The sequence below is a fragment of the Polypterus senegalus genome, chromosome 15 (genome assembly GCF_016835505.1).
Source record: "Polypterus senegalus isolate Bchr_013 chromosome 15, ASM1683550v1, whole genome shotgun sequence".
In the NCBI taxonomy this organism is placed as follows: Eukaryota; Metazoa; Chordata; class Cladistia; order Polypteriformes; family Polypteridae; genus Polypterus; species Polypterus senegalus.
Genome location: NC_053168.1, coordinates 4,733,076 through 4,756,233, shown reverse-complemented (window position 1 = coordinate 4,756,233; position 23,158 = coordinate 4,733,076). Strand labels below are relative to the sequence as shown.

The 23,158-nt window shown below is 45.3% G+C and overlaps 1 protein-coding gene across 1 annotated transcript in view; it reads left to right on the top strand.

The window, feature by feature from the left end:
* Positions 1 to 23,158, top strand: part of LOC120515754 (copine-4) — a 466,133-nt gene that overhangs the window by 376,928 nt on the left and 66,047 nt on the right. Inside the window, exons 9-10 of the mRNA XM_039737037.1 lie at positions 9,556 to 9,642; positions 22,009 to 22,068. Coding sequence (XP_039592971.1) covers positions 9,556 to 9,642; positions 22,009 to 22,068 — 147 coding nt within the window. The remainder of the gene's footprint in view (positions 1 to 9,555; positions 9,643 to 22,008; positions 22,069 to 23,158) is intronic.

The window sequence follows — 23,158 nt, the reverse complement described above, 5'->3', positions numbered from 1 at the left end:
GTGCCCTGCTGTAATCCGGGGCACCGCTATGCTGCAGGGAAGTCTCCATCTAGCATCTTGGGGAAGGCAGTGTCCTATAAAAGCAGCCTCCCCCCATCCTTCCATATCAGGAGTGTCCAGGCCATCTCTAACATCTATTAACCCCCTGATCTGCCATACTACGTTTAGACAAACCCCTTGACTGCCTGCCATGCGCTTGTGTGGGACACACAATGAGGGAGTAAGCAGTCTGGATGGAGGTGGTCAGCTTGTTCCACCAAACCAGGAGCTACTTATGAAAAGAGTCAGGACTGAGATTTGATACCATGCAGAAGTGGCATCTCCAAACATTTATCATTGGCAGACCTGAGTGGTCGAGAAGGAGCACAGAACCCCACCAGCGCCTCCCAAGATGCTGACTCTTTGACTGCAGATTTGAACTTAATGTGGGTGCCTATACTCACTCACATTCATATTTCCATATATTTGCTCAGCAGGTGACTTCATCCAAAGAGACTTCTGTGAGAGGTCAACGTAATTGAGTAGACATCAGTCTGGGTGGCTGTTTGGGAACAAGCTTGACAGGACAAGAGGACAACATTGATTACTGCAAGTGAAGAGCTGAGAACAAAATACAAGCAGGCAGATTACAAAACTTAATAGCTAACATGAGTGAGACAGAAGTTCTTCAAACGTTAGAGTCTTCAAGCACAATGATTTTAAACACAATGAGATGAATAGAGTTCAGATGGAGGTGGGCAGCTCGTTCCACCAGCCAGGAGCTACACATGAAAAGGGTCTGGACTGAGATTTGATATCGGGGTGGCATCATAAGCTGCCATTCAACAGCAGACTAGAGTAGTCGAGAAGGAGCAGAGGACCTCCCAAGTGTCTCCACATATACAGGTGCTGAGCCGTTGACTAGTCTAGTAGGCAAACATCAAGAATCTGAACTTAATATGTGCTGCTACAGGAAGTCAATGTAGTGACTTGAAAAGTGGAGTGAGGTGTGCCCACCTTGGCTGATTGAATAGCGGACTTGCCATTTTGAATAATCTGCAGTGGCTTGGTGACACGTGCCAGTGACACACTCCTGCCAACAGAGAGTTGCAGTAATCCAGACATGACAAGACCAAAGCCGGGACCTGTCAGATCTAGTCTGATCTTGCAGATGTTGTACAAAGACTGAGACTGAGATACTATTATTAGGTGGTCCCAGAAGGAGAGGTGAGAATCATTCTCCACCCCAAGGTTGTGTACTGACTTGGCAGTTGTATTGGCAGTAATAAGATGAGCTGAACAGAAATGGGGTGCTGAGTTACACGGATGAGGTAGGGTAACAAGAAGGTCCATTTTGGCCAGGTTGAGCTGGAGATGGTGCTTCCTCATCCAATTTGCTATATCAGTAAGACATGGAGAGATTCTGGCTGATACCATGTGGTCCTGTGGAGGGAATGGCAGATACAGCTGGGTATCATCAGCATAGCCCTGATAGAGGACAACATGAGATTGGATGGTAGAGCCTACTGAAGATGTGTATATACAGAAGAGGGGAGGACCCAGCAGGGATCCGTGGAGCACCCTGTGTCTTCTTGGTGCATTCTGGACAACATAGTAAGATCTGTCCAAAGGGTAGGATAGAAACCAGGTGAGGGCAGTCCCAGTAATGCTAAAGTCAGCAAGGAGGATCTGATGGTTGACCATTTCATAGGCAGAGGAAAGATCTCCCAGGATGAGCACAGACGACATGTCATTAGCTCTTCACTCAAACCAGAATTTAAATGCAAGGCTTCTTCAATTAGATGATGACCCACAACTTATTGAGGAAGTCTGGACTACACTAGACAACATCAGAGATTGAGGTCTAATATTAGGAGTTTGTTATATCGTGGTAAGAGATGAGTTCAGAGGGGGGCCACGTTAATGACAGGTTAGATTGGTCTCGCCTGGAGGTGGGGCTCGATGGTGAGCGCCTGGTGGCCGGGCCTGCACCCATGGGGCTCGACCGGGCACAGCCCGAAGAGGTAATGTGGGTCCTCCTTCCCATGGGCTCACCACCTATGGGAGGGGCCAAGGAGGTTGGGTGCAGTGTGAGTTGGGTGGTGGCCGAAGGCGGGGACCTTGGCGGTCTGATCCTCAGCTACAGAAACTGGCTCTTGGGACGTGGAATGTCACCTCTCTGAAGGGGAAGGAGCCTGAGCTAGTGCGTTAAGTCGAGAGGTTCCGGCTAGATATAGTCGCACAGCTTGGACTCTGGAACCAATTTCCTTGAGAGGGGCTGGACTCTACCACTCTGGATTTGCCCCTGGTGAGAGGCGCCGAGTAGGTGTGGGCATACTTATTGCCCCCCACTTGGAGCCTGTGCATTGGGGTTTACCCCGGTGGACGAGAGGGTGGCCTCCCTCCGCCTTCGGGTGGGGGGAAGGGTCCTGACTGTTGTTTGTGCGTATGCGCCGAACAGCAGTTTGGAGTATCCACCCTTTTTGGAGTCTCTGGAGGGTTGCTAGAGGGCATACCTTCTGGGGATTCCCTCGTTTTGCTGGGAGACTTCAATGCTCACGTGGGCAATGACAGTGAGACCTGGAAGGGCGTGATTGGGAGGAATGGCCCCGATCTGAACCCGGCGGTGTTTTGTTATTGGACTTCTGTGCTCATCACGGATTGTCCATAACGAACACCATGTTCAAGCATAAGGGTGTTCATATGTGCACTTGGCACCAGGACACCCTAGGCCTCAGGTCGATGATCGACTTTGTGGTCGTGTCGTCGGACTTGCGGCCATATGTCTTGGACACTCGGGTGAAGAGAGGGGCGGAGCTGTCAACTGATCACCACCTGGTGGTGAGTTGGCTTCGATGGTGGGGAAGATGCCGTCAGACCTGGTAGGCCCAAGCGTGTTGTGAGGGTCTGCTGGGAGCGGCTGGCAGAGTCCCCTGTCAGAAGTAGCTTCAACTCCCACCTCGGCAGAACTTCAACCCGCCCCAGGGAGGTGGGGACATTGAGTCGAATGGGCCATGTTCCGTGCCTCTATTGTTGAGGCGGCTGACGGAGCTGTGGCCGCAAGGTGGTGGTGCCTGTCGTGGCGGCAATCCCGAACCCGTTGGTGGACACCGCGTGAGGGATGCCGTCAAGCTGAAGAAGGAGTCCTATAGGACTTTTTTGTCCTGTGAGTCTCTGGAGGCAGCTGATAGGTACCGGCAGGCCAAGCGGAAGCGGCTTGGTTGTTGCTGAGGCAAAACTTCGGGCATGGGAGGAGTTTGGAGGCCATGGAGAGCGACTTTGGACGGCCGAGGAGATTCTGGTCCACCGTCCGGCGTCTCAGGAGGGAAGCAGTGCAGTGTCAACACCGTATATGGTGGGGATGGTGCGCTGCTGACCTCGACTCGGGACGTTGTGGGTCGGTGGGGGAGTACTTCGAAGACCTCCTCAATCCCACTAACATGCCTTCCAATGAGGAAGCAGAGCCTGGGGACTCTGAGGTGGGCTCTCCCATCTCTGGGACTGAAGTCACCGAGGTGGTCAAAAACTCCTTGGTGGCAGGGCCCGGGGTGGATGAGATCGCCGGAGTTCCTTAAGGCTCTGGATGTTGTAGGACTGTCTTGGTTGACACATCTCTGCAACATCGCATGGACATCGGGGACAGTGCCTCTGGATTGGCAGACCGGGGTGTTGGTCCCCCTCTTTAAAACTAAGAGGGATCACACTCCTCAGCCTCCCTGGAAAAGTCTATTCAGGGGTTCTGGAGAGGAGGGTCCATTGATAGTCGAACCTCGGATTCAGGAGGAACAGTGTGGTTTTCGTCCTGGTCGCGGAACAGTGGACCAGCTCTTCACCCTTAGCAGAGTCCTGGAGGGTGCATGGGAGTTTGCCCACCGGTCTACATGTGTTTTGTGGACTTGGAAAAGGCATTGACCGTGTCCCTCGGGGAATCCTGTGGGGGGTGCTCCTGGAGTATGGGGTACCGGACCCCCTGATAAGAGCTGTCAGAGCTTGGTCCGCATTGCCGGCAGTAAGTCGAGCCCGTTTCCAGTGAGAGTTGGACTCTGCCAGGGCTGCCCTTTATCACCGATTCTGTTCATAACTTTTATGGACAGAATTTCTAGGCAACCAGGGTGTTGAAGGGGTCGGTTTGGTGGACTCAGGATTGGGTCACTGCTTTTTGCAAATGATGTTGTCCTGTTTGCTTCATCAGGCCGTGATCTTCAGCTCTCTCTGGAACGGTTACAGCTGAGTGTGAAGCGGCTGGGATGAGAATCAGCACCTCCAAATCCGAGAGCATGGTCCTCAGCCGGAAAAGGGTGGAGTGCCCTCTCAGGGTTGGAGGAGAGATCCTGCCCCAAGTGGAGGAGTTCAAGTATCTCGGGGTCTTGTTCACGAGTGAGGGAAGAATGGAACGTGAGATCGACAGGCGGATCGGTGCGGCATCCGCAGTGATGCGGGCTCTGCATCGGTCTGTCGTGGTGAAAAAGGAGCTGAGCCGTAAGGCAAAGCTCTCAATTTACCAGTCGATCTACGTTCCTACCCTCACCTATGGTCATGAGCTATGGGTAGTGACCGAAAGAACGAGATCGCGAATACAAGCGGCTGAAATGAGTTTCCTCCGCAGGGTGTCTGGGCTTTCCCTTAAAGATCAGGTGAGAAGCTCAGTCATCCGGGAGGGTCTCCGAGTAGAGCCACTGCTCCTCCGCATCGAGAGGAGTCAGATGAGGTGGCTCGGCATCTAATCAGGATGCCTTCTGGACGCCTCCCTGGTGAGGTGTTCTGGGCACGTCCAACCGGGAGGAGGCCCCGGGGAAGACCCAGGACACGCTGAAGGGACTATGTCTCCCGGCTGGCCTGGGAACGCCTTTGGGATTCTCCGGAAGAGCTGGAAGAAGTGGCGGGAGAGGGAAGTCTGGGCCTCTCTGCTTAAGCTACTTCTCCCGCGACCTGATCTCGGATAAGCGGAAGAGGATGGATGGATGGATGGATAGATTGGTCTCATAGCATAGGGGGGCTACATAAGAAAGGGCAGAGCAGGAGCTTTTTTCTTAGGAGTCTGTGTCCCTCTAATGTGGGATGTCCTTCACATTTTCAAAAGGTCTGTGATGGCCAGTGCATTTTTTATGCTGTGGTGTGCTGGGCTGGTAACATCACTTCAAGAAGGGCTAACCGAATCAACACGCTAACTAAAAAGGGTAGCTTCAGTTATGGGACGCCTTCTGGACCTGCTGGAGGTAGAAGTGGAGCAGAGAACTTTCAGCCAACGAATCATTCAGCAGAAATTTGTCAAGAAATGCGACTGGGGCTCCTTTATATCAACAGCAGTACACCTGTGTAATACCTCACGGGGACTGGGACTGCCAAGTCAGAAGTTTTTATTTTTTTTTTTATTTTCTTGCTTGATTGTTTGCTAGAGTTTTGATGGAGAAGTACAGAGAAGTCCAGAAGTCGCATTTTGTCTTTGTGAACCTGGGGAAAGCATATGACAGGAGCTGTGGTATTATATGAGGAAGTCGGGAGTGGCACAGAATATGTAAGAGGGAAGTGTGACTGTGGTGAGGTCTGCGGTAGGAGTGACGGAGGTGAGATTACATCAGGGATCGGCCCTGAGCCTTTCTTATTTGCGATGGTGATGGACAGGTTGACAGATGAGATTAGGCAGGAGTCCCCGTAGACTGTGATGTCTGCTGTTGACATTGTGATCTGTAGCGATAGTATTGAGCAGGTTGAGGAGACCCTGGAGAGGTGGAGATATGAGAGGAGAGGAATGAAGTTCAGTAGGATCACCAAGACAGAATACATGTGTGTGAATGAGAAGGAGGTCAGTGGAATGGTGAGGATGAGGGAGTAGAGTTGACGAAGGTGGATGAGTTTAAATACTTGGGATCAACAGCACAGAGTAATGGGGATTGTGGAGGAGAGGTGAAGAAGAGAGTGCAGGCAGGGTGGAGTGGGTGGAGAAGAGTGTCAGGAGTGATTTGTGACAGACGAGTATCAGCAAGAGTGACAGGGAAGGTCTACAGGACGGTAGTGAGACCAGCTATGGTATAAGGGCTGGAGACAGTGGCACAGGAGACAGAGCTGGAGGTGGCAGAGTTAAAGATGATAAGATTTGCATTGGGAGTGACGAGGATGGACAGGATTAGAAATGAGGACATTAGAGGGTCAGCTCAAGTTGGGAGACAAAGTCAGAGAGGTGAGATGGCTTTGGTTTGGACTTGTGTAGAGGAGAGATGCTGGGGATACTGAGAGAAGGGTGATAAGTATAGAGCTGCCAGAGAAGAGGAGAAGAGGAAGGCCGAAGAGGAAGTTTATGGATGTGGTGAGAGAGGACATGAAGGTGGTGTGCGTGACAGAACAAGATGATGAGGAGAGGAAGATATGGAAGAAGATGATCTGCTGTGGTGACCACTAATGGGAGCAGCCAAAAGAAGAAGAAGAAGCAGATAGTCATTCTGTTCTAGTAGTCATATAGTGCCCTTCACATCCCTCTATTGTATAGTGTCTTTCACAAATATCTATCTATCTAATAAAGTCCACCACAGATCACCTTTCAAGTCCCCATTTATTGCCTATTTCAAGCGGCAGTGAGGCTCAAGAGGCTACAAAGCAAACAGAAACAGAATCTGCAGCAAGTCACAAACCGTTTCACATTTCCTGCGCATCATTAGCACTGCTTACTAAAACATCAAGTAATTACTTAACTGCTACTCATTAAAGCTCAAACAAATATAAAGCACCAATAAACACTTTTTAGAAAACTGGATTAAGAGAACAAAATTTATGGAGGAGTTTAGCTCACCTAAAAAAGAAAACAGAAACCGCCAGAATCAGCGGGTGTCGTCGACCGCTTTGCGTCCACTTCGTACGAGAGAGACGGAGAACACAAGTGCGAGTAAGCACTGGACTTTGTAAAAGAAAACATTTAGAACTTCATCTCTCAGTACTTGAACATTAACTAAACGAACCTGCCACACACACACACAAGGAGAGAGAGCAGAGTATTCCTACACACCACTTCATTCGTGCGAATTCAGCGTAGTGCTCAACGCACGACTAACTCAAGTGCTTTTGGAAACTTTCTGGGATTCATTTTTTGAATATTTTCGATTTGCGGTTGATTGGATCTACAGATACAAAGGGACGATTGTACATGATATTATTAAGAGACTAGGGGGCTTCGCCCCCTGCTCACTTCGCTTGCAAACCCCTCCTCTCCCACCAGAGCTACACACTGTTGTGAAGAAGGGGGCTGAACGCATCCAAATTTGATGCGGTCGCTCCTCTGAAATCCCCCCTTAAAAGGTAATACAATGGGAAACAAATACTTTTTTGTTTTACCTCCTCTTTGCTCGATCAGCTGTTGGCTTGCTGCTGCGTGTCGTGTGATCTGCATCCTGTGTGGTGCTTTGAACGTTTAAAAGCCTGTACAACAGCTGTCCTTTTGTCTTACTGCCTTGTCTCTCTTGTCCCCCAGATATCCTCAAACACTATGCGATCACTTTTCGCTAATTCCGTTATTTCACTGAGTAATAGTTTCCGTTTGTTTGCATTAATGCGATCTTTACTCTCATTTTTGTAAGACTTTCAAATTTTCCTTCTTCCATTATATCTAACCTGCTCTGCATGTGTATCGCGCCAATGTTTTTGAATTCTTTACGACATTCTACTTTGTCTTTCTCCGGCCCCAAACGCAGTTGAATCTCTTGGCACAAAGTTTAGTCTCGCGGGACAGGCTGATTATTACTTTCCTTTTTTTCAGAATTTGCACATAGATTATTTTTGTTCTTTTTTGCATTCTTTTATCTGCAATGCTTTTGGGTCTCTTTTTCGATGCGATGCTCTGTCTTCTTTGCTTAGTTGTCGACGTGTCATCTAGAACAGGGGTCACCAAGTCCAGTCCTGGAGGACCACCATGGCTGCAGGTTTTCATTCTAACCCTTTTTTTAATGAGTGTCCTGTTTGTGCTGCTAATTAACTGTCCTCTCACCCTTCCTCATGACATCTCTGACGTATTCTCCAGTGGGCTTCCTCTGCCTCAGCCTCCAACTTGCTCTCTTGCTCCTGCAACTCAAAATCTATTTAAGAGAAAACTCCTTCACCAAACTGACTGAGCCTTTCATTTGCATCCCGAACCTTCACAATAAGTGACATCGCCACTCCACCTGCTGGCGCACTTAAAAGCGTTTCTCTCCTCATTACCCGCACCGGTCGCAGCTCATAGCCAATAATTAGCCACCCGTGGTGATTAGCCAATTAAAACAGGACCAGTGGGGGCATCGCGCCTCCAGCACAAAGCACCCTCTTTAAAAAATAACTGAAGAGCACATCGCTGTTCACGTGGCGCACCTCACTACAGTGAGACCTCATCTGGTGGGCTGTGTGCAGCTTTGGTCTCCATGTTACAAACCAGTCAGAAAATGAACTCATGGCGTAACGTTCAGGTGTGCGACTGAAGGCCTCGATGGACTGAGTTCAGTATGGAGGTTCTAGGAACTTCTCAGTCCATTACGGGTTTGGGTCCCCCTGGAGACATCCAAAGACCTATCTATCTACAGTATCTATCTATCTATCTATCTATCTATCTATCTATTATATAGTGCCTTTCATATCTATCTATCAATCTATCTATTGTGACAGATAGGGGGCGCTATCGCTCCCTTGAACCCTTGACCAAGACGTCAGACACCAGGTAAAAGTCCAAATATTGACTTTATTTATACAACACAGTGCAGAAAGCACCCTCCTCTCCACAATATTCATAAATATACTATAATCCACAATAAACAATAATCCTCCACTCCCAGGTGCGTTGCCACCCTTCCACCCAGCTCAGCTCATTGTCTGGGAGTTCCCAGAGTCCTTTTATAGTCCCTGACCTGGAAGTGTTTCCCATCCTTCAGTCCATGATTCCTTATCACTTCCGGGTCAGATAAAAAGTCCTTTTCTTCACCCTGGAAGTACATTATTTCTCCTGTCAATGTGACTAAGACGCACTACTGGGTTATTGGGCACAAACGACTCTCTGGGCCTCCCTGCAGCGTCCTCTGTTGGCCCCTGTGGTATCCAGCAGGGCTGTAGAGAAAAAAACCATTGTCCATTATTCCCTGCTGGTATCCGGGGCACCTACATGCTGCAGGGAGAGCTCCATCTGGCGGCATGTGGGTATTGGCTGGGATGACCACACTATCTATCTATCTATCTATCTATCTATCTATCTATCTATCTATCTATCTATCTATCTATCTATCTATCTATCTATCTATCTATCTATCTATCTATCTATCTATCTATTATATAGTGCCTTTCTATCTATCTATCTATCTATCTATCTATCTATCTATCTATCTATCTATCTATATCTATCTATCTATCTATCTATCTATCTATCTATCTATCTATCTATCTATCCCAGTTATTTATTAGTTTCAGGCCCCTGAATGCCAATACACTCTCAATGGCTTTTTTTCTGTGTGTTTTGCAGGTTTTTTGTATTTGACTCCTGTCTGTCTCATCAGACGTCACAAACTGCATGTGTTAAGCTCCTTAACCGGTCAATTTGTGTTTTGTTTTTGTGGATTTCATTTGCTGCAGGTACAATGGGAATGCATAAATCCAAAATACAGAGTGAAGAAAAAGAATTACAAGAATTCAGGAATCGTAATTCTAAATCAGTGCAAGGTATTTGCAATATTTTCTTATACTATTGGTCATGCTAGTGTGTGTTCAGACCATAGTATCTGTGTGTATGTATATTTATTTATCTATCTATTTATGTATTTATTTATTTAAAAAGCTTCTGTAAAAATTCAAATAAAGTTCTATTTCTTTTGAGCATGTTTAAGCATGCATGACAAGTTTACATGCTAAAGTGACATGAAAGGAGTTATATAACACCATGACCTCCATAAGTAAAAGCAGATTGAAATTATGAGATGAGAAACTATATTATAGACAGAAAAATATGAAAGGCACTAGATAGATAGATAGATAGATAGATAGATAGATAGATAGATAGATAGATAGATAGATAGATAGATAGGAAAGGTAGTATACTGTACACTACATAGATATTAACTATATAACAGACTTAATTAATAGAAGATGAAAGACATATTAAAAATGATATATCAAGACAGATAGGAAAGGTCTATACAATAGACCTGTAGATGGATAGACAAGGTGTTAAAGAATACATGCAAATAGAAGTGAGAGGACCTATATAATTAATAGATAGGAAAGGCTACAGATCTTCAGCTACAGTATATAGGAAAAGCACTATGTTAGATATGTAGATATGCATAACTATATAATAGATATAAAGATAGTAAAGACCACAAAATAGACAGTGTGAAATAAATGTATATTTTGTGTTTTATAATTACTTTCAGAGTATATAAGTTTGTACACATGCTGTACACAGATACAGAACACACACACTGAGTGCATTTGCAAATACACAAACCAAGGAATGTGTAAAAGACAATAAACTGTCTCATGAAAAATTTAAATGGGCTCCACTTAATATATGCCTGAAAGGCACACAATGAAAATATATTATAATTTGAAAATACAAACATTCATTCACACACACACATAATGCTCATTTTTGTACTTACTGTATGCTATAACAAAAACATGAAACATAATAGATATTAGGGACTAATGATAGATAGATGTGAAAGGCACTATATAATAGATAGATAGATAGAAAAATAGATATGAAAGGCACTATATAATAGATAGACAGACAGTTAGATAGATAGAATGATAGATAGATAGGGCGGCACGGTGGCACAGTGGTAGCGCTGCTGCCTCGCAGTTAGGAGACCCGGGTTCACTTCCCGGTCCTCCCTGAGTGGAGTTTGCATTTTCTCCCCGTGTCTGCGTGGGTTTCCTCCCACAGTCCAAACACATGCAGGTTAGGTGGATTGGCGATTCTAAATTGGCTCTAGTGTGTGGTTGGTGTGTGGGTGTGTTTGTGTGTGTCCTGTGGTGGGTTGGCACCCAGGACTAGTTCCTGCCTTGTGCCCTGTGTTGGCTGGGATTGGGTCCAGCAGACCCCCGTGACCCTGTATTCGGATTCAGCGGGTTGAAAAATGGATAGATAGATAGATAGATAGATAGATAGATAGATAGATAGATAGATAGATAGATAGATAGATAGATATGAATGGCACTATATAATAATTTAGTATAAATGTACTGTATCATACTTAGTTAGATAAGAAAGGCAATTGTTAGAGAAGAGAACTGACACAGAACAGATTATATTGCACGTCCCTGACCCCAAATAAAGTAAAACAAAAGACAAAACAACCATCAGCAGTGGTAAGGATGTGAGTGTTCATTCTGCAGAGGGCTCTATAAAGAAGTTTCTAGAACACAGTGCCAATGGCTGCTTCGGCCAGCAGGTAACGACTGTCTCCAGACTGTCCTTAAGCTTTTTTTTTTCCTTTAAAGCAGACTTTTCTTTAGAGTGATATTTAGAGTCATATTAAGTGGCACCAGTCTGTAACATACGTTTGGTGGTTTCCATTTATATTTTTCCATGAGATGTTCATTTCAGTAGAACATAGGATGTCATTTTTAAAGTAAATTTATTTCAAATTGTCTGTATGCTAATAGACAAATAGAAATCAAAGGTACTATATAATAGTTTCTACTGTAGTACATTCAAAATGTCCTATTTAGTATAATAAATTCACATTGTCAGGGTGTACCATCCTAAGATCCCCAGACCCCACATGATGCCCCCAGACCCCCGTCACTCAGGAGATGAGCGCCGTAGAGGACAGCAGACGTCCGACTCGTGGGCCGCAGACCGTCGTGATCCTCGAGCTTCTTCACATGATGGGGTCTTAACTCCATCATTTTTGTCAAAGTGTCCCTTTTCAGTTGACTTTCTGCTGCATTTGGCTGTCATTGTCACAAAGGGTGCATTGTTCTCACCGCCAGCCTAACAATATTCACCTGCACAGTCTTTTTTTTTTAAGAAGTGAATATCAAAAACCTTCCACCTTGACAATGCGCACATCACAGACTGCACTTCATAATCTGAAGCATGTCAGATTTAAAAAGATTTCTGGACGGCTTCCTTACATTTCTGGATATATCACATCATGGACTCGTTCAATTTAAAAATGTGGGCTCCAGCCGCAGCTGACATTCCCTCCTGCAGGTCCTCTAATTACCCAGAGAAACAGCAGAAAGGCAGAAGCGAAGGCAGGGCTGAGTCTGGTCATGGCGGGCAGGACTCGCGGATGAGATCACCCAGCAGAAGGCTTCGGTTTTTGTCAAAGAGTCACATGGATGGCATGAAAATCTTCAAACCCTCTGATTAGAAAACACCGTAAATGCAATTTTGAGGTTGCTGATTGTGAATATGATTATATTTTTGATTTCTGACTCTTTACCGGTGGTCCTGACCCTTTAAAAGCCACTCTCAGAAGGTTCAGAATGACAAATTTCTAAGATAGGCATGTGGGGTATCATATAAGATTATTACAAGGTCAACAATTACAACAGAGTCATGGGGTCCAGCGTTTGGGGGGCATCTGTTGGTGGATAGAGACTCACTGATATTGACTTTTGGCTCTCAAGAGATTGAGTGAGGGGTTTGAGTGTCTGGGCATGCGAGGGTCCTGATAAAAAACAACATCCAGGCCTTTAATGACCTCTTGGGCACGGCCATCAGCAGTGTGTCTGTGTGCTGAGAGAGTGGAGACCTCATCGAGAGGTTTACTTACCTTGGCAGTGACACTCAAGTCTCTGGTGACTCTTCCTATGAAGTCAGTAGACAGATTGGGAGAGCACGGGGGGGTCATGAGGTCACTGGAAAGGGGTGTGTGGCACTCCTGATGTCTGTAAAATGATGAAGGTCCAAGTCGTTAGAGTCCTGGTGCTTCCTGTTTATGAGTCATGGACGCTATCCAGTGACCTGAGATGAAGACTGAACTCCATCATTTGTGTCTCTTCAGAGGGTCCTTGGACACCAATGGTTTGACTTTCTGTTGCTCATGGGGTCCCAAATGAGGCACATTATGAGCGGTCAGATAATCGAGAGTCCACCTTATGAGAAGGATTTAGGAGTCATAGTGGACTTCATGACAGTGTTCAGAAGCCATTAAGAAGCCTAACAGAATGTCAGGTTATATAGCGCCTTGATGTGTGGAGTACAAGTCACAGGAGGTTCTGCTCAAGCTTTATAACACACTGGTGAGGCCTCATCTGGAGTCCTGTGTGCGGTTTGGGTCTACAAAAAGGACATAACAGCACAAGAAAAGATCCTGAGAAGAGCCACTAAGCTGATTCAGGACTACAGGGGATGAGTTATGAGAAAAGATTAAAAGAGCTGAGCCTTTACAGGAGATGAAGAGGAGACCTGACTGAAGTATTTAAAATTATGAAGTGAATTAGTCCAGTGGATCAAGACGGTGACTTTAAAATGATGTCATCAAGAACACGGGGACACAGTTGGAAACCTGTGAAGGGGAAATTTCCAGTTTTTCTTTACACAAAGAACAATAGACACTTGGAATAAGCGACCAAGTAGTGTGGTGGACAGTAAGACGTTAGGGACTTTCAAAACTTGACTTGATGTTTTTTTGGAAGAAACAAGTGGACAGGACTGGAGAGCTTTGTTGGGCTAAATGGCCTGTTCTCGTCTCGAATGTTCAAATGTTCTAATTGTGATGAGGGAGTGTCAGTTACGACACTGCGGCCATGTGGCGCGATTCCCTGAGGGCGATCAGCTCACAGGATCTTCATTGTTGAGGGCCCAAGCTGGTGGACCAGGCCAAGGGGATACCCACGTAACACCTGGCTGCAGCAGATAGAGGGTCATTTCTGGAGGGTGGCAGTGGACCCTCTGTCTGCCTGGGAGGTTGCCAGCAGTTTTGTAATGTGGTGGGTACACCAACGCGCTGTACCAGTGCAGGCTCCCCAACCTAACTTGACCTGACCTGAACAATTACCAATGTGATGCTATTTGTGATTGTTTTTAATCTTACAACCAAGAATATTTAGTCTTTAAACATTTAGATTGAAGCACACATTTTAACATTTTAAATATCTAACACCACTGTTTTTGTTTATTATGTTGTTTTACATCAGAGTGTAAATCATTCTATTTCTTATGGACACGTCTAATTAGAGCCTCTTACGCTAACTCACACTTTTTGAATACATTTAAGTTGTAATGTCTACTAGGGTCACAAGTCACGGGGTGAGAATTTCAGTAAAAGCCATTCAGAGACCTTAAAGACGGCTTATACAAGAGAGCCTCTGCAAGTTTACTTCTTTAAGGACGCTGACACCCAGCTAATGAGGTTGTTTTGCCGCCTCCGGGAGCCACAAACGCGTCACATAATTAACTTGTTGTCAGAAAACAATAAAGAATGCGCATAGCAGAAGAAGGCCGCTTAGCCTGGGATTAATTGCCTTGAGCGCGGTGGCGTCTCCCTTCTGGGACGTGCATCTTCATTAGGCGTGAGGGAATGGTACCCTTCACAAGGACTTCAGATATATTTTGTAATGTAAATTGAAAAAAAGTCTATTAAAAGGAAAATGATATTTACTTTTTATATCTTAATTAATTTATGCTATTAAATTGTCCAGTTCTGAATTGTGTCGTTTGTACTGCATGATGCATCCCCAGTAACAATCGCATACATGTCACAGCCTTTGTTTTGTGCTTTTTACAGCAAGTAAAATCATAAATTGTTTAAAAAACACAATTCACAATTTAATATCATATCATATAAACGCAACACGGGGGCTGGCACCAAGCCCAGGGTTTGTTTCCTTCCTTGTGTCCTGTGCTGGATGGGATTGGCTCCAGCAAACCCCCGTGACCCTGTAGTTAGGATATGGCGGGTTGGATAACGGATGGATGGATAATATAATATATAAATGCCCTGCAGTGGGCTGGCACCCTGCCCGGGGTTTGTTTCCATCCTTGTGCCCTGTGCTGGCTGGGATTGGCTCCAGCAGACCCCTGTGACCCTGTAGTTAGGATATGGCGGGTTGGATAATATATAAAATCCAACGTCTGTCTGTCCGCTTTTCATGAGAGAACTACTTAACGGATTTAAATCGTTTTTTTTCTAAAATTTGCTTGAACCTTCCGGTTGATTTTCCGACTTCTCTCATTGCGCTGTGTATCATAGTTTGCTCGCAGTTCTGATTTATTTGTGCTAATCCGAGAGACACTAGGGGGCCGAGGGGAGGGGGCGGGGCCCTCCTCACTCATGCGCCAGCCTTGGGATGTGTACCCTACTTCCGCTTAGCTAGTGAACGAGAAAACTACTTAACGGATTTAGATTGGGCTTTTTCTAGAATTTGCTTGAACATTCCGGTTGATTTTGTGACTTCCCTCATTGCGCTAAGAATCATAGTTCGCTTGCCGGAGTGGTATATTCACGCTAATCCGAGAGAGAGTCTGAGGGCCGAGGGGAGGGGGAGGCGTGATGTCAGGAGAGGGGAGCCAGGTGGTGCCCACCTCACTGTTCTGTTTCACTACCTATGCGGGTGAAGCCACGGGGGACGGCTTGTATAGTATAATCTAATAGAGGGAGAAGTTATGGTGTGTTTACTCACGTAATAATGAAGCGATAGAAATGACATAAACACAGTGCATACCTTGATAGGTGTGTAAACGATCCAATCACATTCGATGTTGGAAATGGTCGCCTTCTTCTTGCAAACACAGATCGACACGACACTCCATATTGGCAATGGGGAATCCGTATGCCTTGTATGGGTGATGGCAGCAATATCCTGTCCAATGTTTCGGTGTAACTGTTCCAGTGTACGAGGCTTGTTCTTGTACGCTTTTCCTTTCAGTGCACCCCAAAGTGAGAAATCTGGAGATGACAGATCCGGGGAACGAGGTGGTCCGTAGTCCCAATAAAATGACCCAATTGCCAAAACAGCGATTCAATTTAGTCCATGCTGTGACCTGACATCTGATAGGTTGCCCCATCTTGCTGGAAATGACCTTCCCACATCTCACGGTCATCCAGTTCATTCAAAAATAAGTCAAAAGGAGCGCCAGGCCTCAGTCGTTCTGGGAATGTTGTGATCTTTATTTCGTTTGGATTGCTTCATGATTAAGGCATCATAACCTGGGGGCCCACCATAACGAAAGGATAAGTGTCTATGTGTCTGCCCGGTCAGTCGCCATGTCTCTGTCATTTTAAAACATGGTGCCTCACAAACATTTTTAGTAATACAATGTTTTCCATTTGTCATTCCAGCAGAGGGTGCTTCACAAACATTAACACTGCTCTTACGAATCCCATACCACTTGGCATATAACAGAGACATTTTGTGGTGCACTGCAGATGGTAACGCTGTGGTCTACAGTGATTATTATTATGTGCACTAAGGGGTTGGCTTTGCCCCGCTCGCTTCGCCCGCCAAACCCCGGGCAGGCGCTACACGCTAGCCACTTTGCGGTTCTGCCGCTCATGTATGGGGTTGCAGATGTACAATTTAAGAAGATTTTTATTTTCATGAGAATTGTTACATATGCATAATAGAACTAACTATTTTACATTACAGCGAGTAATTAACCATATTAAAATATTGTAAAACATAATAATATGTAAGTAAATTATGTTTCATGTTGCGTTATTGCATTATACAATTTTATTCTGTTTGGCTTTAAAATTAACACACAAATACTTTAAAAAATGTTTTCAATTAACTTTTTGTCAATTTTGCATTGAATTTTGCTTCTGTGTTTGGACTTTCATCGTGACAATGCAACGTGTAACTGCTCGTGAGTGAATATCGTTTCTTTCTCTCCAATAAATAAGCCGACTTTTTTCGAATGTTTGTCTCTGTGAATTAGAAGCTATATAGCGCCCAACCGGGCACACTGAGGCTTTATTTTCCTTCAGCTGGTGGGCACGCCTTCCCCGTAATCCCTCCAAGCCACAACACAGTCCCAAGCACTAAACACTGACCAACAAACACTCTTCCTCTGGCATCACCACTCCTCCCAGGCAACCTCGTCCTCTTCCTCCTGATTCTGGCCCTGAGTGTTGGATGCTCGCCCATTTTATAGCCCACCCAGAAGTGCATCAGGTGCTTGATTAGCTGTTGCTAATTGGACTTCCGGGCGGGGCTGTAGAGGTGTCCATGCTGGCTCCGGGATCCCTGCAGCACCCCCTGGCGGCCACAGGGTTGTGGAGAACTCCATCTCCAATGGAACCCTGCGGGAAACAAAGACGCCATCATCAAACAGGGAGGCTGCCACCAAGCGTCTTGGGGGAGATACTGAGGAGCCCATGGCTGCTCCCCTGGAACATAAGTAGAAGGGGCGTCCCGGTCACCCGCCACAGTCTCTGTGATTTGCCACTTGTCCTCACAAAAGCTCTTCTAACGAGAAACTGTAAGCGTTTTATTCCGAATGGCATATCAAGATCTCCTTTGGTGTCTAATGTTATCACCTGAAGATGGACTACATTACCTTTCTTGGGTACGTCCTTCTTTCTACAGTAATTCGTGCGGTGGACGGTGTTAACGGTTGTAGTTATTCTTGGTGATATTGTAAGTTGATGTTTTCATCTTCCGCACCATCACCACCAACTGTTTCAGCAGAGTCTATTGATACGCATTTAACTAATTTGCCGTGTAACCCATCACGTTAATTCATTTGACTTCATCGTTTCTCAGTGCTAGGATTGCCCGTGTACTCATCTGTTCTGTTGATAACCCTTCGGGATGAAATTCTTCAATAAGATTTGGACATAACACGTCTTCTTTTATTGGGAACTTAAAGTGAGGAAAACATTCAAATTTATAAAAGCTGAGACTGCAGGAACTGTGACTGACAAAAGCATTCACACCAATGAGAGGTGAGAGGACCATGGCTGTGGCTGAATATGATTCACGGGACTTGAAAATATCTCTCTGAAAAAGTCTTGTCTTGTTGCTGGATTTTTTTATATAATAGAGAGATATATATAACAGACATTTGGACATGAACCCAACATATACAAGCTTAAAGAGAAGGACCCCTAAATAATAAAAGAGACTTTATGACAGCATTCAATGCTCACAGGGCAAAGCACAGTAAAGCCGCCCAGTCCTTCTGCCTCCACTTCTCCTTAGGCTTTATCCTCTTCTTCCTGACTCTGACCAAACAATGGTGGGGACTGGCTCCTTTTTATAGGGTAACTGGAAGGAGCCCAGCTGCCCAACAAGCTTCTTCCAGCCTCACTTTTGGGTATGGCGGAAGTGTGGACAAATAGCGCCCTGAAAATCTCCATGCAGCCCCTGACGGTGACCACAGGCCCCAGCAGGGTTGAGCTCCCATGCTGATGACCTGTGGCCCTACTGGAAATCAATGGGGTTGCCCTCTGTCAGCCTGGGGGAGAAACTGTCCTAAAAATACTCTATCCCGGTCCTTCCACACTCGGGGCATTCTGGCCGCCTGCCACACGATATATACAGTAATATGAAAAAGTTTGGAAACCCCTCTTAATTTTTTGGATTTTTGTTTCTCATTGGCTGAACTTCCTTTTAATATACGCCATGCCTTATGAACACAGTAGGATTTCAGCAGTGACATGAAGTTTATTGGATTAACACAAAATATGCAATATGCATCATAACAAAATTAGACAGGGGCATAAATGTGGGCACCCAACAGAGATATGATGTTAATACTTAGTTGAGCCTCCTTTTGCTCCTTTGAGCCTGTGATGAGTGTCTGGATTCTGGATGGAGGTATTTCTGACCCTGCGGTGGGCTGGTGCCCTTTGTTTTGTTTTGTTTTGAATTGTTTCCTGCCTTGCGCCCTGTGTTGGCTGGGATTGGCTCCAGCAGACCCCCATGACCCTGTAGTTAGGATATAGCAGGTTGGATATTGGATGGATGGATGGGTATTTCTGACCATTCTTCATACCAAATCTCTCCAGTTCAGTTCAATTTGATGGACAGCCTGCTTCAGATGATCCCATAGATTGTCGATGATATTCAAGTCAGTGGACTGTGATGGCCATTCCAGAACATTGTACTTCTCCCTCTGCATGAATGCCTTTGTAGATTTCCAACTGTATTTTGGCTCATTGTCTTGTTGGAGTATCCAACCCCTGCGTAACTTCAACTTTGTGACTGATGCTTGAACATCCATCCATCCATTTTCTAACCCGCTGAATCCAAATACAGGGTCACGGGGGTCTGCTGGAGCCAAACCCAGCCAACACAGGGCACAAGGCAGGAACCAATCCTGGGCATGGTGCCAACCCACTGCAGGACACACACAAACACACCCACACACCAAGCACACACTATGGCCAATTTAGCATCGCCAATCCACCTAACCTGCATGTCTTTGGATTGTGGGAGGAAACCGGAGCGCCCGGAGGAAACCCACGCAGACACGGGGAGAACATGCAAACTCCACGCAGGGAGGACCCGGGAAGTGAACCCGGGTCTCCTAACTGCGAGGCAGCAGCGCTACCACTGCGCCACCGTGCCGCCCTGCTTGAACATTATCCTGAAGAATTTGTTGATATTGGGTTGAGTTCATCTGACCCTCGACTTTAACAAGGGCCCCCGTCCCTGAACTAGACACACAGCCCTACAGCATGATGGGACCTCCACCACATTTGACAGGAGGTAGCAGGTGTTTGTCTTGGATTGCGGTGTTCTTCTTCCGCCATGCAAAGCGATTTTATGTTCTGACCAAATAACTCCATTGTTGTCTCATCAATCCAAAGCACTTTGTTTCCAAATGAATCTGGCTTGTCTAAATGAGCATTTGATACAACAAGCGACTCTGTTTGTGGCGCGAGTGCAGAAAGGGCGTCTTTCTCATCACCCCACCATACAGATGTTCTTTGTGCAAATTGCGCTGAATTGTAGAACGATGTCCAGATACACCATCTGCAGCGAGATGTTCTTGCAGTCTTTGGAGGTGATCTTTGGTTGTCTATAACCATTCTCACAATCCTGCCTCTTCATATACCGCTCCTGTATTTTTCTTGGCCTGCCAGACCTGCTGAGTTTAACAGCAACTGTGACTGTGGCCTTCCATTTCCTGATTCCATTCCTTACAGTTGAAACTGACAGTTTAAACCTCTGACATCTCTTTTTGTAGCCTTCCCCTAAACCAGGAGACTCAACAATCTTTGTTTTCAGATCTTTTGAGAGTTGCTTTGAGGATCCCATGCTGTCTGTCACTCTTCAGAGGAGAGTCAAAGGGAAGGAAGCACAACTTGCAACTGACCACCTTAAATACCTTTGACCACTCATGATTGGACACTCCTGTCTATGAAGTTCAAGGCTTAACGAGCTCATCCAACAAGTAATCAGCATTGAGCAGTGACAGGCATTCAAATCAGCACAATGACAAGGGGACCCACATTTGTGCACAGCCAGTTTTTCACATTTGATTTAATTTCATACAACTAAATACTGCGTCACTAAAAATCTTTGTTCAGAAAACACCCAAGTACTCCTAGGAAATGAAAGACATACCACTGTTATCTTTACTGTTGAAAGGAGAGTCAATTATTATGCAGACTGAGAGGGGTGCCTAAACTTTTTCATATGACTGTATATATATACACATACACACACATAGGATTCAGAAGCTATCGAGCCCTTTCACTTTTGACACACTTTACTGTGCAGTAGAGTAAATATTAAATAAATACATTTGCGGTTTTGACCACCAATCTACCCTCAATAACTCATAATGACAAAAATAAGAAATTTTCAGAAAAGTCTTGAAATGTAATTTAAATCACCTTTTAATCTCATTTTCTGGACCTCAGCAGGACTGGCACAGGGTGGGGTACATTATGCCCCCAGGCACTGTTGGTTGTAAGCGCCTAAGAAGAGACGTTCATAAGAGACTCCCCTTTAGATTGCATTCGGATCCGTAATAAAAATTGACAATCGTTCCCCTTTGTAGATCAGCATCCTCACAGTCGCATATGAAAACAGATGTGTGGTAGGGGTCTGCGGAGGGGGTTTGCCGCACCCCCAGTTCACGGCGCCCCTATACCAGGGCTGACTTGGCCTATGCCTAGAGTTGGCCCTCCTGATCCTGTAGACACAAAGTTAAGCGGGGGGCTTCCCCTGGGATCCCAGCCCTCAACATTATCTCTGTTTTCTCATTTCACAATACTTTATTCGACAGGCAATACACGATTAAGACACAGAAAGACAAATGTTCTCTGACATTTACAACCTCTAAGCCCAAACATGGATTTAAAAACAAATGAATTCCTTAATAAAATTTGAAACTTTATCTGCCTGTTAACATCTGTGGCCACTACAGCTAATCTGGACTGATGATTAATGAATCATCTTGTCGTTGTCGTCTGTTAAAATCCATTAGTAGCTCTTGGAAAGAGGACAGCAAACCACCGACGTGTTTCTTCAGTTCGCTGACATCTTTGTGGAGCTGCTGTAACTCAGCGCAATACCTCGCCCCATCTCGTCTTACCTCATCTCGTGTTATCGAGATAAAACTTTATGTAAAAGAGAAGGACCAGGAGACGAACCACACAAAAGTCAGAAGCATTAGCTAGGACTGTTACCAAAGTCAGAATTTACCGAAGATGTCGTAGCCCAATGTGAAGATCAGAAATCAAGCTGAGGAAATGTATTGTCGTGTAGTGGCTTAGTGACATCATCACGGTGAATGGTTAAAACGTCAGCATCGGCATTTCATCTCCATCCGAGATTGTGGATCAAACGTTGACTCTGTGTGTTGGTTGATGAGAGTTCTCCTGTTGAAAGAACTCAAACTCTGTCCGTCAGCTTCCAGTCATGATTATGGATTTGGTGGCAGAGTTTTTGATTACGGCATTTTCTGACTTTGTCTTGTCTTCTGGTCACGTCTTCTCTTTTCCTGCTAGTTTTTCTTTGTACTTTTTTACTTACCAGTTCAGAGTCACAGGGAGCCAGTGACTATCCTGGCACCACTGGGTGCCAACTGAGCAATAACTCATCATGGGGTGCGCACCGTCACTCGGCTGTATTTGTAACCCGTAACAATCCATGTGTTTTTCTTTCCAGATTCACAAGATGCATTCGTTCCTCGATTACATTATGGGTGGATGTCAGATCCAGTTTACGGTAAGCAGACCTCCTCAAGTGCGTCCCCTTCTCAAGTTTCTTGTCTGTTTATTTAGTTTACGTTGTTGTCTTTCATTCTTTTTTGGTGTTGAATGTTTTCAGTTTCTTTATTGAATTTGCGATCACCGCAGGCCGTCTAGTAAAAAAAAGATTAAAACACAAGGATGTCCCTTATAAATTTTATGGACAACAGAAATCCAAGCCACTTTTAAATCCAGATATTTAAGGTGTTGGTTACATACATGCATAATTATGATTATTATTATGATTATTATTATTTATTACTAGAAGAATGAGGTACAATAAGATGGATAGATTGCGATGATTTGGGCGTATGTGTGGCTTCCTTTAACAAAGCGGAAACAAAAGAAAGTAAATATTTAACACTAACTACTATAATGAATGTAATCAATAACTAAGAATATGTTTTTTAGTGAGTACAGATATAAACGTTTGGTGCATTTTATAGGATATCACTGCATACTGGGAAAATTCTGAAGGACTGGAAATGGCAAATAATATCCCATTATATAACAATGGTGACCAGGCAGAGCCAAGCAACTACAGGCCAGTAAGCTTAATGGGCACCACAGGAAAATTAATGGAAGGAATTATTAAGGAGAAGATGGAGCAACACCTGGCAAGGACAGGACAGTCAGCATGGGGTCAGAAGAGGGAGGTCGTGTTTTACTAACAGGCAGGAATTCTATGAGGAAACAACAACAGGATATGATCAGAGTGGAGCAGATGAGATTATTTATCTGGACTGTCAGAAAGCATTTGGTGAGAGGGTGGGCATCAAATTAAAAGAAGTGGCAGTTCAGGGTGTGGTGGGTTAAGTGGGTGCAGAATTGGCTCAGACACAGGAAGCAGAGGGTGATGATGTGAGGAACCTCATCAGAATTGGCCAATGTGGTGACCAGCAGGGGGCAGTGCTGGGGCCGCTGCTGTTTTTAATATACTGGTGTGCCAGGGTGGTAGTGCTTACCTCTGGTGAGCCTGGAAGGTGGCCCTTGGATTGCCTGGGTGACATAAACACAACGATCAGCCACAACCTTCAAACTTGTGACAGGCGAAGTGATTAGAAAAA